The 22,829-nt window shown below is 39.4% G+C and overlaps 1 protein-coding gene across 1 annotated transcript in view; it reads left to right on the forward strand.

Moving 5' to 3' along the window:
• LOC119411533 overlaps positions 1–22,829 on the forward strand; it is a 339,553-nt gene that overhangs the window by 175,812 nt on the left and 140,912 nt on the right. Inside the window, exons 8-9 of the mRNA XM_037678486.1 lie at positions 9,804–9,870; positions 10,049–10,139. Coding sequence (XP_037534414.1) covers positions 9,804–9,870; positions 10,049–10,139 — 158 coding nt within the window. The remainder of the gene's footprint in view (positions 1–9,803; positions 9,871–10,048; positions 10,140–22,829) is intronic.

Here is a 22,829-nt window from a genome sequence, read left to right on the forward strand (position 1 = left end):
GCAATTCTAGAACCGATCCCAGCTGTGTCACACTCGGCTGCAAACCGCTCCAGTGAAACCTGTAGATCACGGCCTGATGAAGCCAGTAGGACCACATCATCTGCAAAAAACAGAGAAGCGATCTTAAGGCCACCAAAACGGATCACCTCAACACCTTGGCTGCACATAGAAATTCTGTCCACAAAAGTTATGAACAGAATCGGTGACAAAGGGCAACCTTAGCAGAGTCCAACTCTCACCGGAACAAGCCCAACTTGCTGCCGGCAATACGGACCAAGCTCTGACACCGGTCATATAGGGACCTAACAGCCCCTATCAAAGGGCCCGGTACCCCATACTCCCAGAGAACCCCCCACAGGGTTCCCCGAGGGACGCGGTCTAACACCTTCTCCAAGTCCACAAAGCACATGTAGACCGGATGGGCAAACTCCCACGCACCCTGCAGGACCCTGCTGAGAGTGTAATGCTGGTCCAGTGTTCCACATCCAGGACAAAAACTGCACTGCTCCTCCTGAATCTGAGGTTTGACTATCTGACGGACCCTCCTCTCCAGAACCCCTGAATAGGCCTTACCAGGGAAGCTTAAGAGCGTGATCCTCCTGTAGTTGGAACACTCTATGGTCCCCCTTTTTGAATAGGGGGACCACCACCCCGATCTGCCAATCATGGGGAACTTCCCCGATGTCCACGTAATATTGCAGAGTTGTGTAAGCCAACACAACCCTACAAAACCCAGAGCCTTAAGGAACTCTGGGTGAATCTCATCCACCCCTGGGTCCCTGCCACCAAGGAGCTTTTTAACCACCTCTGTGACCTCGGCACCAGAGATTGGAGAGCCCGACCCAAAGTCCTCAGGCTCTGTTTCCTCAGTGGAAGACGTGCTGGTGGGATTGAGGAGGTCTTCGAAGTACTCTGCCCACCGACCCATGACAGCCCAAGTTGAGGTCAGCAGCACACCACCTCCACTATAAACAGTGTTGGTGGTGTACTACTTCACCCCCACCCCCCCCCCCCCCACCGAGACGCCGAATGGTGGACCAGAATCGCCTCAAAGCCGTATGGAAGTCATTCTCCATGGCCTCTCCGAACTCCTCCCAACCCCAAATTTTTGCCTCAGGGACCACTCGAGCCGCACTACTGTATGTGGTTGTGAGAAATGTTTTACTTTTTGAGTAAAATACTGGAGGCAGTTTTCTAGCTGAGAAAACTTGATGTACATTTTCTCTGTACAGGCAATACCTCTATTATAAATCATTGATCAGTTAAGTGATATGCATGGTGTGGAAATTCAAAGGTTTTATTCATAGCCACAGTCCATACAGTCTCTAAGATAAAAATTACACCCTTTTAAGATGTTGGACCTATCTGCCATATCTTTGTCTATAGAAAAAGTTACATCTCAAAGATATGTGGTTTGTCCTTTAAACACTGTCCTAATTGTGTCCCCCGCAGTCGTGTGGTTTCTTTAAACATGACAAGTTTAGACAGGGCTGCTGTTTATTTACTTAATGTCAAGATTTATAGTTTCTTAGGGGGAAAGGGGCCATAAGCAATGCTGAAATCTACTTGTGCTGTCAGGTTAATATTATTATCTTCATGAAAAATATATGAAATGCGGCTGAAAGCTTCATTATATCTTGAAATAAATATAGACCAAGGAGTATGCCCTCTTCAGGTTGGGAATGAGATGCTGCCTCAGTGGAGGAGTTTAATTATCCCAGTTTTTTTTTTCACAACTGTGGGGAAAATGGAGTGCGAGATGGACAGGCGGAGCAGTGCACCTTCCGCCATATTGTTTACTCTCTGCCGGCTTATTGTGGTAGAAATGGATGTTCTCTGTTCTTTGGTCACAAACTCCGGGTAGAGACAGAAAAAATAAGATTGCGAATGCAGTTGGTTAAAATACGTTTTTTCTGCAAGGTAGCTGGACTCTTCATTAGAGATAAAGTGAGAAGTTCAGTTATCCGAGAGAGACTTAGAGTAGAACTGCTGTTGAGAGGAGCCAGTTGAGGTGGTTCAGGCATCTTGCAAGGATGCTCCATAGATGCCTCCCTAGGAAGGGCATGGTTTCATGGGGTCATGGCACGTTCAGTTAGGAAGACATCCTGGGGACGACCCAGGACATGCTGGAGAGAGTCTCTTGGCTGGCCCGGGAATGCTTTGGGATACTCAAGGAAGGAGCTGGAACAGGGAATGTCTGGGCCTCCCTGCTTAAGCTGCTACCTCATGACCCAGCTTCACAACAAGTGACAGATGATGGACGAATGGAACAAGGGACATTTTATTTTACTAGCTGAAAACATCAGTTCTTATTTCCTTCTGCAGCTATACTTTAAATATGTGTTTATTTTCTACATCAGACTGTGTTTAGCTTTATAAAGTGACTCTTGACAGGTAATGTATCCTACGAAAACTGTCAATCTGAACCAGTCAAAGCACAATTAATTTAAACGGTAACCTTTTCTCTTTGGAGATTTGCTTCATAAATGTCACCTCTACATGTCAAGAGGTCACTTTGCAAGGAATTTTAAACGTTGTCATTTGAACTGTTCAAACAGATGATAAAGTGGTTGAGTGATTTGATTACATACCACAAAGGTGCAAATCCTTGATCGGTGTCCTCGTATTATTGTTGAAATCTAGAGCAGTAAGGTTTTTGTTGTTTGTCTAGTCTTGGCAAAATCTCATAAACCACTGGATGGATTTTAATACTTTCAGAAAGTAATCATTGTGTGTACATCTTCAACTCACTGTGTGAATGCTTAATAATAATGCTATAAAGAGTCACACTACTGAGACCCTGTTGTACTTTTTTTGTTTTCAAGTGTCTTCCATAGTTGTTATTTTTTTATTTTTTTTGTATCAATCTCCTTCTACAGGTTTTAAGCTATTTCAGCAATTTAGTTATCAATACGTTCAGCTCGTTCAGGACAATTTCTTTGCTTTTTACTATAATTTTTTTTACTTGTGCCTTAGTCACACTACTTTTAGCTTGTTTAATTACTGCTTTTCTGCACATTTAAGCTTTTTTCTTTACCTTTTTTTATTTTTTTCAAAATTTTCTGCATTTTTAGGTACTTTTTTACTTTTTGTGCATCTTCACCTTTCAAATTTTTAGCTAATGAAGTATTTCAAGTAAGCTCTAGCTTTTTAAACAACTTTCAACAAACTCATTCATCAATCAGCATTCACTCCATTTTCTCAGGAAATCCAATTTCTCTATTTATTGTGTGCATGCTGTTAATCATTGACACTACTGATATCCTGTTCAAGTGTCTTGTGTACATTTTTTGGCATCCAACTCCTTGCGCCGTTTTAAGCCATTTCATTAATTTAGGTATTGTTCAGGACACTCCTGCTGTGACTGTTGGTATTGATATCTTCAATTTTTTTTAAATATTTAGCTTTTCAGTAAAATCTTTCACATTGAAAGTGCATTAGCATTCTGTAAAATCCTTCAGCATCTTACTGTTTTTTTTTAGTACTTCAGCATACTTCCACCTAGAAAGTCCAACCAACTTTTAAACAATTCAAGTCTTTCAGTCTTTCACCAAATGATTCAGTTTTTGCTAACTTTTCATTACTTCTAGCTCTAAGCAAGCTTTTGTTTTTCATTTTGTGATTGACCAGTGTGTCGCTACTTGTCTTGGCTAGAGTTTCTGGCTTTTTCCTAAAGTTTCACTACTTCTGGCTCTAAGCTAACATTTTCAGCTTTTTTGCTGGCATTTACCTACTTTTTACTCTTAGCTAACTTTCTTGCTATTTGCCAGTGTTTTTGCAAATCATTTAACTATTTTTGGCTATATTTTGAACTGTTCGTATTAAACAAGTAGTGACAGTTCAGCAATTGAAAACTTACATCTTAGTTTCAGCTTCTCAAGGTTAGGTTTAAGGTTCTTTATTGCCATTTGCATCACCTGTGGTACATAAGGTGGAACAAAATTGTGTACACAGGGTCCCAGTTCCAACAATAGCAAAAATATAAACTGTAAAAAAACTGCAATAAGATCTAAGATATTAAACTAAGAAATACGCTAAACAATAATAGTGCAAAACAACAGCAGCACGTACATGACTCTGTGTGAGTAGATGAGTACAAATGAACACAGCAGCATGAAGTAGTCAGCAGTATGAGATCAGCAGCATGGATAATCAGCAGCACATATCAACAAAGTGGCATTACAGTGATTTTTTTCTTTTTATCACAGTGATAGGGGCGGCTGTGGCTGAGTGGTTAGAGCAGTCGTCCTCCAGTGCAAGAGTTGGGGGTTTGAATCCACCAGCAGTCACATATCGAAGCGTCCCTGGACAAGACACTGAACCCCTCATAGCCTCTGGTGTGTGTCCCATCAGTGTATGAATGTGATAAAGCTCGGATTAGTCTCTTTAGAATGATTTGTTCAATTAGCTTTGTATAGCTCTAGTAGAGTGCTGTATGAATGGGTAAACGAGGACACAGATTGTAGTGTAAAGTGCTTTTAGTGTCTTGATAAGATAGAAAGGCACTATATAAGTACAGTTCATTTATCATTTACCATAATCCTGATTAGGGAGCTTCAGGGTAGAAGCTGTTCCTCAGTCTAGTGGTTCTACACTTAATGCTCTGCAACCTTCTTCCTGAGGGGAGCGGAGCAAAGAGTGTGTATGCTGGGTGTGTGGGGTCCTTCATGATGCAGGTGGCCCTCTTCCTATATCTGGAGGTGTAGATGTCTGTGCTGGGCGGGAGGCTGACTCCAACAGTGTTCTTCAGCAGCTTTCAGCAAAAATAATTCAGCAATAAGCATTCACACTACATTTCACAGGAAAGGCAAATTATTTTATTAACTTTTGAAGTTAAATTGTAAGCATAGCTTCAATTCAACCATTTTTAGTGTGTAGCAGGTAATTGTGAGTCCTTCCCAATACATAAGGGCAAGTGAAGATAAACCACGTTTTACTTATTTTTGTTCTACAGGTGAGATGAAATGACACGGGAGTACAATGAAAGCACACACTCTTATGGGTATTTGGGCTTTAGCCTAAAAACATCAGTTATAAAATCAAATCTATAACAAACAGCTCTAGAAATATGTGACAAAATGGTGCTCCAGTGGCTCAGTTTGACCCAGGCATGGAGTAAATGAATCCATCTCAGAGGGTAAATAGATCTTTCTTCCTTTCCCAGTTTTACAATGACATGAAACACTTTTTTTAGGCAAATCCATTTAAACAGTAGTCACCTGAAACAACACAAAATCAGCTTAGTAAAGTTAGATTTTATTTTATGTTCCACTACTGAATAATAACTTTGAAGTAATGTTACAACTCAAGATGATTTTGATGAGCCAGTCATCATGATGTAGCCAAAAATGGGGGGAAAATAATCATAACTTAGTTAAACAGTGAAACAGTACTCGTTGAAATATGTTCATTTGCAACTTTATTTTTTGAGGAACAGTCACATTTTTGAACTTGTGAGTATTTAGAAGGTTGAACTTCAGCATCAACATCTACAGATCAAGTTTGCAGGGAGATGTTTCTGCTGCCTCGTTGCAGTACCTCCAACATTCAGAGGTTTAGGAAGCTTTCTCAGCACATCACCCAGTGGAATGAATCCCGCATCATTCTCTTTGAATATGAAGGTGGACTTCTCTCTGCCACTACTTCCATGTATTCTGAGAAATCTTGCAGTCACTTCAATGTGTTCAAAGTTCTCAATCAAACCAGTGTAACAGTGTTTCTTGCATTTGGCTGCAAGCTTTACAGTGACCAAATCACCATCTGAGAGATCAGTGTTGCCATGTTCACTGTCATCTCCTAAGTTCTCATCCTCTGAAGTGTCATCAAGCGGAATGGAAACGTCACTCTCCTCAGAGATGCTGTATACTGGGTTTGTGCCTTCTTTCACTTTGCTGGGTCTTTGACATTGGACAATTCTTTCATCTTGCATTTTCTTCTTTTTGCATGTGCTATTTTGATTGCATGCTATTCAGGTGTGTCAGTCAGGATTCTCATCTTCACCTGCTGTCTCATTTGCTTTGCCCTGGGCTTCTGGTTTTTGGGTAAGGGAAGAATTTCTGGAGGAGAGAGACACATATCTACTGGAGTGGGGAGTTATGTGCTCTGCATGCTGAAGAGCATCCCTGTGAAGATACCTCAGCACAGGTGGACTTTGAAGATGGATCATATTCAGGGTGGATCAGGGTTTGGCCCAAACTCATCATCAGCAAATATATCTTGGTTGAAAGGAAAAATTCCTGTTGAACTGAATCCAGAAGAGAGATTCTGTGAGGTCATTGCTGACACATCCAGCAATGTGGAATGGCAGGTCCAGGTATAGGTCCAGGTGTATCTGAAAGACAAAAAACACATGCTAGGATAGAAAAATAATTACAAATACAAAACAGGTTGAGCAGAGTAAGTAAAGACAGTAGCAGAGTGAAAATTGTGGTCAGTTTGTCCTCCAGCAGTCTAAGCCTATAGCAGCATAACTAAGGGACAGCTCAGGAAACCCAAGCCGACCCTAACTATAGGATTTATCAAAAAGGAAAGTCTTGAGTCCAGTTTTAAAACTGGACAATGTGTCAGCCTCACGGACAGAAACTGGAAGTTGGTTCCACAAGAGAGGAGCCTGATAACTGAAAGATCTTCCTCCCATTCTGTTTTTGTAAATTCTAGGAACAGCGAATAAACCTGCAGCCTGACAGCGAAGTGCTCTGTTAAGAGAGCTTTGTATGTTAGAAGTAAGATTTTGAATTATATTCTGGATTTGACAGGGAGCCAATGGAGAGAAGCTAAAACTGGAGAAATATGAACTCTCCCACTAACTCCAGTTAAGACTCTGGCAGCAGCATTTTGGATCAACTGAAGACGTTTTAAATAAGTATTTGGACACCCAGATAATAAACCATTGCAATAGTCCAGTTTAGACGTGACAAATGCATGAACCTGCATTATTTTTAGATAAGATGTTTTTAATTTTAGTGATATTACGCAGGTGGAAGAAGGCAGTTCTAGTAACGTTTTTAATGTGGGTGATAAAAGACATGTCCTGATCAAAAATAACACCAAGATTTTTAACATTAGAGCTGGAGGACAGATTAATGCCATCTAAGGAGGGAGAAAGACTGAAAAATTAATCCCTAAAATGCTCATGTTTAAAAACTAAAACCTCAGTCTTGTCTGTGTTCAATAGGAGAAAATTAAGCGTCATCCAGGTTTTTGTTTTTAAGACATGCTTGTAGTCTAAGTAGCGGATTGGATTCATTGGGTTTTATGGGTTTTAATTTTCCATCCTAAACATCAGTGACTGCTCCATCTCTTCCAAAGGTTTTGAACCCTAATTGGTTCTTCTCTTGTAAATTATTGGCATAAAAGCTCTTCTAAAGTGTGTAAAATATGACAGACACACATAATTTACAACAAGATAATAATAATGTTTACCAGGGGTGCAGTGGTTCAATTTAACCCACAGTCTTTGGCACACTTTGCTCCATAACCACCACTTCGGAAAAAATGGTACAGTTTAGCTAGAAAGGTTAATTCTTTAGCAAAATCCTTTACATGATTTTGTAGGCTGGGAAACCACCAACATGTACCATGCATAACACTGCGTTAAAACAAATTAACCTTGATGTAACATTCATTGCACATGAAAATCAAAAAAATTACATTGACCAAGATTTTTTTTTTTTTGGTGGATAAAAATCTTACCTTTGTTCTCATGTTGTCCTGCCTTTTACAGTGATAGCAAAGATGGCTTCCACGTGCAGGAGGGGTCACATAACCAAAGTCAAGTATATCTGCAAAGGTACAGGCGGTGGGTCATCTTAACCACAGACTCATCTTACATCTTACTCTAACTGTTACTAAATATATTTTACTGAAACCTTCAGAAAGTAAAAGCGGGGTGTACATCTACAACTCAGTGCCTTTTCGAGTTAGTCCAATTCAAAATGGTTGCCACAGCTTGGTAGTAGCTGAGCATCATCTTCATAATCATCAATCAAGCACTATAGCAATCTTGTCATTTACTTCCTTTTAACCCCTTGTATCTCCTTTCTGGGTCATGGGGTTGCTGATGTCTGTCAGGTTGGGTACACCCTGGACATGTCACCAGTCCATCACATAGAGACAAACGAGACAAACAGCCAATCACTGGGGTCAATTTAGAATTACTAATTTACTTAACATTTATGTTTTTGTTCAGTGTTAAGATGCTGGAGTACCCTGCCCCAAACATGCCTGCATGTGGAGAACATGCAAACTCCACCCAGAAAAGTCAGGAGGCAAACCTGCAACCTTCTCACTGAGGGGTGACAGTTCTAACCACTGCTCCACTTCGCTGCCAAAGATGAACAAATCTCACAAATTCTCACAAGGACTGCACATAACGTCATGTGCAAGGTTGGACCAAAACGGTTATTTCTCTGCTCCTCCTTACCATATAATTATGGTACCACTTTACAATAAGGCTCCCATTATAGATGACTAATAAAGAGTTTATAGATGTTATTAATTCCTCTATAAACACTATAAATCATTAATAACTGTTTATTATGCATAAATTAAGGGTGACAGAGACAAAACTGACCAGTTTCTTACCAAATAGTGAGCCAGATCTGTTCATTTCATCTAGAGTTGTTATATTAAACATTTCAGTCTAAGTTACTACCTTGTTAGCACATCAAGCATTTGTAAACATATTTCTTTAGCATATAATATTGTACTTTATCGCTGGATTAAAAGTACGGATGCACGATATTGAATTTTTGGCTGATATCCGATATGTTAAAACTTATTTGGCCGATATCTGATACCAATACCAATATATATTTTTAATAGACCTACTTGACTACATAACTTTCTCTGCTGTAGAATTAAAATACTACATTATTCTGCATGGTCTTTGTCAATTTGACCTGCTACCAAAATGCAGATGCCAAAAAGGGGGCTGAAAATGATTTAATATATAATATATATAAAAAACAGCGCCTTTTATATCGGTGAGTTATTTTGATGGAATGGCCGATGTCCACTTCTTAGTTTTATTATTAATATTGGCCGATACCGTGCCGATAATATTGTGCATCCCTAATTAAATGCATCTACAATTAATATTATATCCTAAAAAAATGAGGTTTACAAATCCTTATTGTGCTTTCAAGGAAGTAACTTAGTCTGAAATGTTTAATATAACAACTCTAGATGAAATGTATAGATGAATAGATCTGGTTCACTATTTGGCAAGAAACTGGTCAGTTTTGTCTGTCACTTTCAATTAATGCGTAATAAGCAGTTATTAATGATTTATAAAGTGTGTATAGAGGAATTAATAACATACCTATAAACTATTAGCCATCTATAAGGGGAGCCTGAATGTAAAGTGGTACCATTATAATTTTAGTTGAAAACTCTGGCACGTAAAAGTTGGGAAGTATAATCCATTTAAATATTGATAGGTTTTCTGCATTCAACGTAACTACAGTTTTGAGGACCCCTTTCGAAATTTGTACTCAGAAATAAATCTTGCAAGTGGGTCCATATGGTGTGCGCCTTCAGTGTTCTCCATCTGATGTGCTGTCAGCGAGGAGGTGATGTGGGGAGGGCTAAAGGAGGTGGTAAGACCCAGTGGATGAGCAGACCGTGAGAGAGAGAGAGAGAGAGCAGTGGGAGGAGAGAAGAGGAGGGACTGAGCTCACTATCAGCGCTATGTGCTGCTGCTCGTGGTGTCAGCACGCCAGTGTGTGCCTCAGCCTGCCGGCGAGCGCGAGCGCATTGCTGTGCAGCTGTCAGAGTGTGTGTGCATGTGTGTGTGACTCCAGCGCTCTCCCTGCGTACGATAGGTGGAGATGACATGACTGCGCTTGAGAAAAAGAAAGCAAAGGACCTGTAAGGACTTCGCACACGTGAACACTCACACACACACACCTTTAAATTCCTGCACTCAGATAGATAGTTGAATGTGTGTGTGTGAAAATGCAGTTTATCACTCAGACTTTCAACAGCACAGCTGATAACATACAGACGGACAACAGGATGTGCTGATGATGTGTTCTGGTGTTTGCAGACGTGGTCAGCAAGTGTTCCTGCGTCCAGAGGAGAGTCCAGCTCCAGCTCTGAGTGCCAGACAGTCCACCACATTGTCCGAACAGCTCCAGGTAGGATCCTGTCCCCGTCTCGTTTGTGTCTTCTCAAACTAAGTCTGCAACAAGTGCAGCACCAACAGGTCGGCTGGTACACACTCTCAGCGTTATTCCTCATTTTTATCACTTTCCCTAAAATAAAGTTAGCCCTAAAACCTTTCTTTCTGCTTTCTCTCTTTCACACACAAGTCTCTCCTCCTCTTTGCCTTTCTTTGTTCCTTTTTGACGTAACATTGCAAACATTGAACTTTTGTCTGCAGGAGGTAAGTTTGAGCTGTTGCTGCTGCTTCTGTCTCATGATTCAAACAGTGATAGACCTTACAGTGTGTGTGTGGGTGTGTGTCAGAGAAAGAAAACAGCTCCAACAATAGACTGAAAGATAAAACATAAAGCCAACACAAAAGGCAGGATATTAAAGGCAGTGGCTTTAATTCATGTCTTTGTGTGTGTTTCATTTAAAGTGATGTTCTTGCTGGCCTCAGATCAGCAAACTGCGTTTAGTTTAGTTTAATTTCCCTCCGTTAGCATCTCGCCTTCGCCTGTGTTTGCATCTTGCTGCTCCTTTTAGTGTGTCTGAGCGATGACAAGCCGATTACAGGGAGATAAAATTGTGTCTTTCTTGTATCTTTAAATATAACATCAAGCAGCACAAGTCTGAATGTGTGTGTGTGTGTGTGTGAGTGTGTGAGTGTGCACGCTGTGAGCTTCTGATTTATATTGCAGAGGGATTTTAATGTTGGCAGGGAAATTGAAAAAAAAAAATGTTTGATTGGCTGCCAGTGTCGACATGTTGTGCTCAGATCCAATTACCTAGAGATGTAATGCTGTGTGTGCTCTCAGTGATTCAGGCACATGTACACTCCCCCCACCCTTCACCCCACCCCCAGCCACCCACCCACTCATACACACTCATAACGTGCCATTCAAATGTGAAAGAAATGAGACCGTTTCTAAAAAATGCTGATTATTTTACTGCACGTGAGTGTTTTTGATTTTTACGTCAAAGGGCCTTTCGATTATTTTCCTCTTATTTGAATTGTAAAGTGGGCCGTGTGTTTGTTCCTTGTGCGCAGAACACGTTTGTGCAGTTGTCGACTCTCTTTCACACACTTTCCTACAAATGCATGTATATTTTTTCAATCAGCTGCATGTGTGTGTGTTCCTGTGTGACACAGCGCTGAAGCACGTCCTCGTCTGGCCTTTCTTATGTATTCCTGGTTGCGTTGCTAAAAGTTTCGTCTAGCTGCATTCCTCTCGTACGCTTGTTTGTGTGAACGGTTCTGTGCTGCAGGCCCGTCACTGAAGCGTCACCGGACTGTAAGTCGTTCTTGTGGCTGCTGGGAAAATGCAGTTTGCTTTGTTTTTAAACGAGTGTGTCAAAGGATGACAATGCTATCGGTTATTTTTAATCTATAAGGGGTTCAGGGTTGTACGTTGTCGCATCAAAACTGTTCATAAAAGCAAGAATTTTTGGTTATTAAGTGTCAAAAGCATAACATTATCACTGTGCAATTAAAGCACTCGTGGTAACAAAGCTGTGAAAAGAATCGTGCATAAAGTATTGTTTTTATCTTTTTACTTTTGTGACATCAATTATGCTCAGTGCCCGACACTTTGCACTCCAGCCGTGAACAAACAAATCTATTTACGCAGTTTACAAACAAGAAATATCTGAAAGATGTTTTTAATAATAATAAAATCAGATTATAGGTCTTTTTAGCAATCGTCCTGTAAGTTTGACGCACGTTACTTTGAAAAGTTTCTCCACCTGTTCTTGGTAGAAACACTGAAGTTAAACCAGACAGGATTGAGAGTGTCACTGCACAGTCGCGGTGCCTATTCCAGCTGTCAGGGTTGTAAAAAGGATCTGGAGCACCTGCAGAAAAAAAAACCCACACACATGCACAGAAAATGAAAATAAATAAAAAAATGCATGCGAACAGCCAAGATTCAAACCTGCTAACCAACACTGCTCACAATTCACCTCAGTTTGTTTGGGTTTACCTTTTATTAGACAGAGGAGGTGGAAAAGGTTTAAATTCATTTATCTGATCTACTTTAACTCCATTTATATCAATCTATCCTTCAGTTTTAATAAATTCGATCACGTTCTGATTATTTTACTACAATATGTCAAATTTTAAACCTCACTAAAGAAAACATTGTTTTGATTCTTTGCCTCTAATTTAATCACTATTTCAGTTCATCTTGATTTAAAAACAACTTTAAATATTGATGCTGCCATCAGAATTTGGTTATGTCTGTTTTTACTCACACAAACAGAATTGTGGATGAACAATGAAGGTCTTGTGTCATTTTCACTCTGGACCACCCAAACCAGAAATGTTCACAGCAGCAGAGAACCGTGTGGCGAGCATGTTCTCGTAGCAAAAGATGAAGCTCCAGGTTAGAGAACAGGACATGATGTAGGTCATGGACAGCTTTTGTGTGGATGTACATATACTACATCAAGTATTTGAATGCAAAGATCAGGATAAAGGTTATAAAGCAGCAACTTGGATTTGCACTAAATCCTGCAGATTAACTTTACCACTCCCTCCCCATTCTTCTTGAGATTTCACTTGTTCCTCACTTATACTGAGAAAAAGCTTCTCTCAGACTGATTTGTTAAAATTGCTTGATTGTTGGAGCACAGCGCTGATCTTTCTCTTTTTATTAAACTCACAGAGGAGCTCAGACTCTCCCTCAGAACAACATTTGGCTTGTTGGGTCCATGTGTCTCTAAGATCCAGTATTTGACTGGACAACCAGATTTCAAATGTCCACTGGTGGCTCCAAACATTCAGTCTGCTGAACAGTAAATGGTACAGAAAAGATCCTAGCTGCTTCACATCTTTGCACTGATGGATGTTTGAAGACAATTCTCTTATTTCAAACAGTTTTCCTTAATTATACAGACATTCAACACCACGTTTTACATCAAATTACTGCTCACTGAGAAAACGGAATAAAATAATCAATCAAGGATCTTACAAACCTGACGTACAAAGTCATTCTAATTAGATAGAAAGAGTGCCCGAAGCTAGGCGTGTCACGATAACAAATTTTGATGGACGATTAATTTTCTCAGAAATTATTGAAATAAATGATAATATTGTTTGAAATTTGACAATAATTAGTAATTCTTATAAAAATTTAAGAAGAAAGTTTGGTAAATTTTTGTGTGTAGTACCTTTTATTTTGACACTGGATTGAAGTAGAAAACTGTTTGAACCGAAGGATGGACAGTGAGGGAGCGAGCAGCGTGTCTCTTTAAGAAAAATGGGAGGGAGGCCCCTTGACGTGACATGGGCCGTCTCTCCTTCCTTTTATTCAGTTCTGAAAATGGTGGACACTCGGTGTGGGTTGAGCTCTTTAGCATAGCACTTATCACACAAAGCTTTTAATAAATAAAAAAAAATCAGTAAACAAGTTCTCAGCTACTTTTTGCAGAGAAAAACAACTTTTTAGACGAAGGCACAGGTTTTAACCGTGAATTTTGGAGCTTTGACAAGACGGAAGTTTATTCCCGAGGTCAGCCTGTTAGCTTAGCTCGTAGCTTAGCTGCTTTTAACGATCCAAAAACATGATTTTGGATCGTTAAAATAGATTTTAAAGAGAAAGGGAGCGGTCAGTGAAGAGCACCAGAGTTGAGCCTTTTGTCATCCAGTGTCTTCAGTAGAACGAGAGGGACACGAAGGAACGATAAAGCCGCTAAACTAAAATGAGGTCGATAATTTTCATTTATCATGTGATTAATTGATTTATTGTTTATCGCGACAGGACTACCCTAAGCTTTACAAGAATACAGAACTATTTATTCAAGATGTTGTTCAGGTAATTTAACATTAAAACATTTCACTGTCTTTACTGATAAAAGCTCATTTAGCATAGAACATATTTAATGTTGTGCATGTACAAATTCACAAACTACATCAACAATTTGCTTTTAAAATTCTGAACGTTATAAACTGTGTAGACATTGATGAGTAGTAAAATAATAATTAAACCAAAACCATAAAAGAACGGAGTCAAATATTTAAATCACCTAACGTCGCTGACACCACTGGTGGTGAAGAGTTTCCATAGTGTCCAAAAGTGGTCGAAAAGAAAACGCTAAGAGCCCATAAATATACATTAAAGTGGATTTATTATAATTTTAAAGTTGAAAACGTCAATAGATTTATATGAATTGACAAAATTAATGTGTTTTCATTCATTCATGCAGCTTTTGGTTGATTGAGAAAGTAAAAGCTTTAAAATGTCTTGCATATTGTTTTACTACTTTGTCTAAAATGTTAATTCGTCTGCCTGATTCCCTGTTCCTGTTATTTTTAAACTTTAAATTTTTTTTCGTTTTGTTGCAGACGTCTTTTTCCACGTGTCCTTTGTGTACAGATGACAGGCAAAGCAGAAAAATCTGTGACCGATATTCAAAAGATTAAAAAAAGTCCAAGAGAACAGCCGTCAACATAACTATTGCACAACGTGTTTGTTTGTGTGCGTGCGTGCGTGCGCACGCGTGTTGTGAGGAACTCGCCCTACATAGCTCGACCTCGGTGATATGAGAGCGTTCCTGCTGGACAGACCAGGTTTAGCCTGCTGAAGTTTTTTCTGCTTGGTTATCATGTTCAGTTTGCAGCAGGCTCTCTGCTCCTTCGCTTCCTCCGTCGAAGGAAATCGAAGGTCGGATTTTCTTCGGGGAGCAGAAGCACGACTGTTGCGTTAGCTGCAACAAGCACGTCCTGGCCTGCCCACATGAGCATGTCTCTGTTTGTGATGGAATTACCACAACAACCCCACCAAAAACATGTTGCTCATGCCATTACAGTTGACTGTGAATGAGATATAAACGTGTGCTTTTACCGTTTTGTACGTTTTGAACAAAATATTGTGAAGGAGACGGTGTGTGTTTTATTTTTATCTTGCTTTGGGCTGGATTGGCAAGAAAGAGCTGAGCCATCGATGTAGTCCTTCGTCAGTTTCCAGCACTTTATTTTAAGCTCGATCACTGCTTAAAGCCGTTAGGTGCAGTAATTGAATAATATAAATCCAATTTAATTTAGTTTATTTATATAGCGGCAAGTCACAACAGAAGTCGTCTCAGGGCACCGAACATAAATATTCATATATAGAAACAATAAGTTAACAATATTTATCTGAGGACAGACTGCTTTGAGTTTAACTCCATCACAGAACTCTCATCTTGAGTAAACATGAAGGTGACAGTGGAAAGAAAAAACTCTGTCATGAGGAAGAAACCTTTAGCAGAACCAGGCTCAGGACAAGTGACCATCTGCTTCGACTGGCTGGGCTTGGTAGGAACAGATACACAATGGCAGGTCAAGAATCACATGTTAAGATAGAAATAATATCAAATGAAAACTATTCAATTTTAACAAATCATTTAAGGAAATGCGGTCAGTTTGTCCTCCAGTAGTCTAAGCCTATAGCAGCATAACAAGTCAACACTAACTATAGGATTTATCAAAAAGTAAAGTCTTAATCCCAGTGTTTAAACTGGACAATGTGTCAGCCTCACGGACTGAAACTGGAAGTTGGTTCCACAAGAGAGGAGCCTGATAACTGAAAGATCTTCCTCTCACTCTGCTTTTGGAAACTCTAGGAACCATAAGTAAGCCTGCAGTCTGAGAACGAAGCGCTCTGTTAGAAAAATATGGAACGACAAGATCTGTAATATAAGATGGAGCTAGGTTGTTGAGAGCTTTGTAGGTTAGAAGTAAGATTTATAAGTAAGAATTAAGATAAAGAGATTACTTTGGTAAATGTACATGAGCAGAAAATATAATTCATCCAAATTTGAATTCACTAAAGCAGCAGAGCTTGGACTAATATGGAGTATCTTCAGTTTTACAGATGTGTGGAAGCAACAGTTTAGTCTTTTATGGCACCATTTCAGAGCCACATTGAAGTTTCTGTGTTTTAAACCATCAGGTACACAGCTCAGTATGTTCCAAGTTCAGTCAGGTGAACACAGCATTTTTATTTATTTATCTTCACTTCAGTAAGGAGAAAGGGAAGACTTGTTTTTTTTTTTCTCCACACTGTACTTCTCCATACTGATGAGCTGCAGTAGCTTTGTGGTCAGTGCCGTGGTCTTGTAATCCTGAGGTTGCGAGTTCAAACCCAAGTTGCATCAGGAACAGCATCCAGCGTAAAACAATTGCCAAATCTTTCATGGGAGTTTGCTCGCTGTAGCAACCCCTGATGAAGGAGCAGCTGAAAAACATTTACTTATTTATTATATGACTAATGCTGATAAAATACAAACTGTTGAAAAAGATTTAACAGAACATCTCTTCAAAAATGGCCAGACTATCCCTTTAAGATGGAAATGATCTCCAGTCATAGAGGAGTTGTGACGATAGTGCGCTGCTGTACCTTACTGTCAGTGAATCAGTGCAGGAGGTGGTTAAAGCTAATGGATTGTGACTCATTCAGCACCATCAAGCAACATCTTTAAAACCTGCAGGAGCCACATCCTCTGTCATGATTCAGACTCATTTCAATGACAATTTAGTAAAAAAAACAAAGTTTTATACAAATATGACGACATAGCACAGCATGCCACTTCCTTGCTAAAATAACTTCACTCTGCGTGCTAAAATTACAGCTCGATAATGACTGAAACTAAAGCGTAAAGCAGCCATGCCGAGGCTTTAAACAGACCTACAAGGAGAAGTGAAGATAACTTTGCATACCTGCAGCATCATTTACAAGCAGCAGGAAACACTCGAAGTAAACTATTTCCTGTATGAATGCAAACTTCGATTTCTACATACATAGTATTCTAGTCGAGATGAATTCAGCAAAACCCCCAGAAAGTACTTGTGTTTTTTTTACTGCATTGATTGCTGGTGTGTTGAAAGAAACAACTGGGTCCAGGATCCATAATGTTCCACAATTTTCCGTGCCCTTATTGGAATCCAAACCTCCAGGCATGCGATGATTACAGGTAAGATGTGACATGCATGAGCAGAGAAGCTGCAGCGGCATAAACTGTGCGGTGAGATGACCGCTTGAATTGACCACCTGTTTGTCGATGGTGGAACAAAAGCGTGGTTCCTCTCTAGCTGATCGAGAGCAATGTGCCAGTCGAGCTTTTCTGAGAACTTAGTTTCATTTTCTCAAATTGTTCCATGTAATTGCTTTTACCGTGTTTACTGGCTGTATATAATGTCGTCCCATATAACCTTTTCATTGGTTAGCTTTACTTGTAGTTAAGTCATTTTACATAATCATTCTTTTTAAGCATTAAAAATACATCTTTGTCTTGAAGGTTCTGTTTATAACTATTAAGTTTTGAATTTAAATATTTTAGAATTAAAAATTGGCATTTCTTTAGGTAATGCATATCATTCGTGTTAACTGTCAACAATGGTGTACCACTAGGCTCAGTCTTAGGACCCACTCTCTTTACAATCTACATAAGTAATGTAGGTCAGAGCATTCCTGATGCATCCTTACATTTCTATGTCGATGACACTGTTGTTTACTGTCGAGATAATTCAGTTGTTAAGGTTTTCCAGCTTTTACAGTCTGACTTCAACATCATCCAGTTAGATTTGTTCCATCTCAAACTGGTGCTAAATGCTAATAAAACCAAAGGGATAAAGTTTTCCAACAGGAAGTCAGTACCAGCGGTCCTTCCTTCTATCTTATCTTCGAACGGTGTTCCTATTGAGTTTTTCTATTCTTACAAATACTTGGGAATCTTGGTCGATGCACATCTTTCTTTTAAGCCTCGTGAAAAACTTGATAAAGAAATGTAAATTAAAACTTGATTTCTTTTTTCCGAAATAGATCTTGTCCAACTCTGAACCCTAGGAAACATCTTGTAACTACTACTTTCCTTCCCTTCATTGACTACGGTGACATTATTTACATGAACGCCCCTACAAGCACTCTGCAGATGTTGGACACTGTCTATCACCGTGCGCTATGATTCAAAACTGGCTGTAACTACCGTACCACCACTGCACCTTGTATTCACTGGTTAACTGGTCATCATTAACTTCATGCAGACTCTCCCACTGGTATATTTTCAACTTTAAATCTCTTATTAGTGTGTTGCCTTCATACATCTCCTCCTATATATCACGCTGTCAGTGCAGCTACAGCGTGCACTCAAGATATTACCTGCAGCGTCCCCTCAGTGCAGACTGAGCTCGTCAAAAGTCCTTTTCTTACTCCGCTCCTGTTTCCTGGAACAATTCACAAAAAGATTTGAAGCTCTCGACCTTGACCTCTCTATGTGGTTTTAAACAATTGTTAAGTTCAATGCAAACATCAATGCAGACATGTTCCTGCTTTTAGTATTTTACCCCGTTTCATAATGCGGCTTGTTTTTATTTTGTTTTATATCACTACTTTTATTTAGTTTTCATTGTATATGCATTTTATGACCGTTTATTGTTGTGTGTACTTCCTTTGTGGTTTTTGTTTAAAGCAGGTCTCTCTTGTAAATGAGTCCTTGTGACTCATTGAGACTAACCTGTATAAAAAAAAGATTGAATGAATGAAATTCAACACTTTGCATTTCAAAGGTTCAAGCACAGCTTTTGCATGATCTGTTGGTGCTCGTAGCTTGCAGTGAGATGACGCTCAGCTACTGTCATGCCTCAGTTCAGCTCAGTATCTGTACAACGGACTGAGTTATAGAAATGTCTGTTTGCGAAGGTTGCTGAGTTTTGGCATCAGGTTGTAAAAGAAGGTCCACTCTGAGACATTCAAATTCATCCACTGATTCAGGAGGTTTTGCTAACAAAAGCATGCAGAGACGCACAGACACAGGACATTTCATGATTGCCTGCCTTTCATGGCAGCAAGTGATACATATGTGAATAGTTGTTAAAGCATCTCAAACTAGAAGTTGTTGACTTGTTGGTTCTTCTCAATCAACAACCAGCAGAGAAGCTATTGGATTCTTGATGGATGATTGTTTTTTCTTGTGCACTGCTCTTGTGCTTATGAAATTCTTTAATAAAAGATCAACTTTCTGGGAAGAAGAACAAGTTTCAAGAACATGGAATTTTCCAAACCCTCTCCACTTGAGCATTAAGAATAGCAGACGCCTCTTCTTTCCAGCCCTGATCAATGCTCACCCCTACGGCTATCAGTGAGCATAATGCATCAATAATAGGCTGTTGAATTAAAGACCACAAACGTCAGTACAAATCAATAGGTGGCCGCTTTAACTGTAGTGAACTTTCATAGATTCCACAAGGACACGAGAACATAATATTTAGGCTGTAAGTTTAAACTTTACAGTATTTTTTACCAGTAGGAATGCATTTTTTAAGGTTTTCCTTTTTGCGTTTTACTCTGAACAAGCTGAGATTTCCCTCGCGTCCACAGACTTGAGTAAATCTAATTACTTTCTCACAACCAGCTGTTTAAAAAAAATGTATGCATTTTTTTAATAATCTGTAAATGTGCAACATATTTAAACAAGAAAAGAAAAAGGGGTGTGTTTTAAGTTGCAGTTTTGGTTTAAATCGACTTTATGTCCATTTAAAATTCTATTTGCATGACTTTAATTTTGAAACTAAAATGATATTTTTCTGCTGCCTCAGATTGGCAGTAAACATCAATAATGCACCGAGTCCTTTCAGAGGATATTCTGACTACCAGTACACTCTGAGGGAAACAGTCTGCGTGTCAATGACGTGCTTGAGAACTTTCCAATCATGACAACAAAATTGTAATTCTTTATTTGCTCCAAACCTCGTGGCATATTGGACTCCAATTTAAGTCCTATTTCATTTTTTTATCCTGCTGTGCTGGCGTTTCTCCTGTTGCAGGGCTCGCTGTGGCTGAATGATGTAAATCCAAACACAGTGGGAAGAATGTTTTACTCGGCGAGTGCACAGCAGTGTTGAATTATGCACTGTGAGGGTTCAAAGCCAGAAGAGTAAAAACTCACCATCGCATTTCGCCTGCCATGGCACTTTGGATCACATATCCTGATGAATGACCATGGACACAAGGGCACCTTCACCTCCCAGCCATCCTCTGAGAGCGCTGTATACGTGCGTGTGCGTATGTCAGGGTTTGCATTTTTTCCCTTGATAAATGGACTGCAATATTTAGTGCTGCTGAATTTTATCTCAAGTGGATCCCTGCAGGATATTGAACAAGCACTTCCTCTCACCTTCCTGCACGCTTGTGTGAGTTTGTTTATGATGCAGTTGTGTATTTGCTGTCCAAGCCCTCAGGTGAGTCGCGTAGCTCCAAAGAACACAAGTAGGCATTAGAGGCTTCATAGCTAATAATCATGACACATTCCTTGTCAGATGGCTGAGTTAGTGTAATAAAAAGCAATCGAAGAAGACACATGATCTAGTAGGTGCTGCAGAAGAGAAAGAGCAACTATCATTGATGCTAGCCAGCATCTTGCTTGACAGCTTGCTGAAAATGCCATGAGTGTGACTAGATGACTGAAAGTAAAAATGTTCAAAGTAAATGCATGTTTTCTTTAAATTTAATGTCTCTTTTTATAATATATTGTTGTTCCTGTTTGTAACAGCTGTTTAGTGCCCAACTCATTAATTTAGAAATTTGTCTATGCTCCCTGTTGTGTTTATTAGCTCATAAAAGACACTTTGCAAACACAAAAATGACTAAAACTCATTCAGTTTTACATGTAATGTACCCCCAGTTTGGTGTGGTGGTAGCTGAGAGTCATCTCGGTCACGTACTCAGAGCACCAACTGAATGCATCATAAGCCCTTTGTTCAAAGTGCTGGTGTTCAAAATGGGGGTGGGGGGGTTACGCATCATTTCATGGAATGTTAGTTGGAGTTTCGGTTGTTTCTAGTCTACTGTGTTGTGAAGTGATGGTTTCCTGCAGAATCTTCTTCTTCTTTCAGCTTTTCCCTCTGCAGGGTCTCCACAGTGAGTCATCCTCCATCTCACTCTGTCCTCTGCATCCTCTGTCCTCACTCCAACTACCTCCTGCAGAATAAATACATATTTTGATGTGCTTTACTTGTGTGCATGGTCTGAAATTTAAAAAGAGCGACAGGGAGTAAGGTATTTAACTCTTAGCCCTTGTTTGCTACCTACCAAAAAATATTTTATGTTAAGATGACCCAAAGATGAAAAATAGTTTTACTCCTCACCGCTTCATTTGAAATGGTGAAATCATTGTTTTTAGGCAAAATAATTTAACAAACAGGGTATTTTCCCCCCAATGCAGTCATATAAATATATAGCCTAAAAAATTGTACAGTAATTTATAGGTGCCCTTTCCTACAAAACTCAGTTTTTGTTGCATTACACAATAATAAAAAAAATAAAAAAATAAAAAAAACATGGAAAACCTTCCAACTCCTAATCTGCAAAAAAACCTGACATCAAAATAGACTTGACATTTTAAAAATAACTTTTTGTGTCAATAGTCTTAAATATGTGAACCAACCTAAATAATTTAGGGGTCCACCTTTGTTACATTTTATAATAATCAATTAAATGTTTATCATTTTCACTAGCTAACGGTAACAGCTGAGGTGGTGATTGTTGGCCTCTGGTTTCGGTGGGCCCAGCCATGAAAGTAAACTTTTTTTGTTGACTGGACCACAAAGTTTTAAACATGAAGCTTTCTAATGTAACATATAAACCAAGTAGAGAAAGATGCAGTGATAAAACTGAGGAGCATCTGCTCGAGGCATTTGTGGCAAAAAAAACACAGCATACAGGAAAAATGTCCAAAAAATAAAAATATAATTAAAGACCATCTGCCACTTTTTTATTGGTCACAGTCAGGGCTGGTTATTCACCATCTCTGTGTTCAACCATTTAGTCACTTTTGTTTTTAAACTTTAAATTTGGAGCTGCTTTTTGTTTTCCAGTACATACTGACATGCATATATCACTGCACTGGGTTCTGTTGGTAGATATTGTTTTTTTACCAGTCTTCCTGGGAAGAAGTAACAGAATAGGGAGTAAAGTGAATAACTATTCCCTTCTCAGCACTGTGATAGACCAGAAGGTCAAGAAAGCCCATAGCTGATAGAGGCTGAGGACCTTAAGGTGCAATGTAAGCAGGATTAAATCAGAGGATAAATTCCCTGGGGATCAGAAAACAGATTAAGACAGGGAGGAATTCACACCGCGCTGACCGAACAGTTTGTCAGACTGAGGATGGACCACTGGGGGTTGAATACTGCTGTGGTGATGAGTAGATCTGAGATGGCATTATAGGTTGATGATCAGTCAGGGAGCTGACGGGGCAGAGGCTGCCCAGACTCATTTCAAAACAAAGGCCTCTTGATTCTGCTTCTTGTCTCGTACATCTTCTATTTCATCCTGCGTGTGACCCATAAAGTTATCATTTGATCTTAAAGGCCGTCTTTGAACACGTCTTGAATGGAAAGTCCTCTCTTGTAGGCTCCTAGAGGTCAAGCAGACCTCGAAGTGGGGATGTACAACTGTGTCCATTTAGTAAATATTTTTATTAGTGATTTTTGTGCTACAAAACTTGCACATTGTAATTTTGATGCATAGCGGGCTTTTTTAAAACCCAACTTCTCTCTCATTTACACTGCTTGCATTTTAATTTATAACTGCTAAAAGACAAGGAAAGGAAGTGAAGACACAAAACAAGAGATTATATGAGAGTAAAAACAGCACAAACTCAGAGGAAAATAGATGTGTGTAATGGTAATGTTAAATATTATAGAA

This window comes from Nematolebias whitei, chromosome 6 (assembly GCF_014905685.2).
Source record: "Nematolebias whitei isolate Nwh7 chromosome 6, NemWhi1, whole genome shotgun sequence".
Classification (NCBI taxonomy): Eukaryota; Metazoa; Chordata; class Actinopteri; order Cyprinodontiformes; family Rivulidae; genus Nematolebias; species Nematolebias whitei.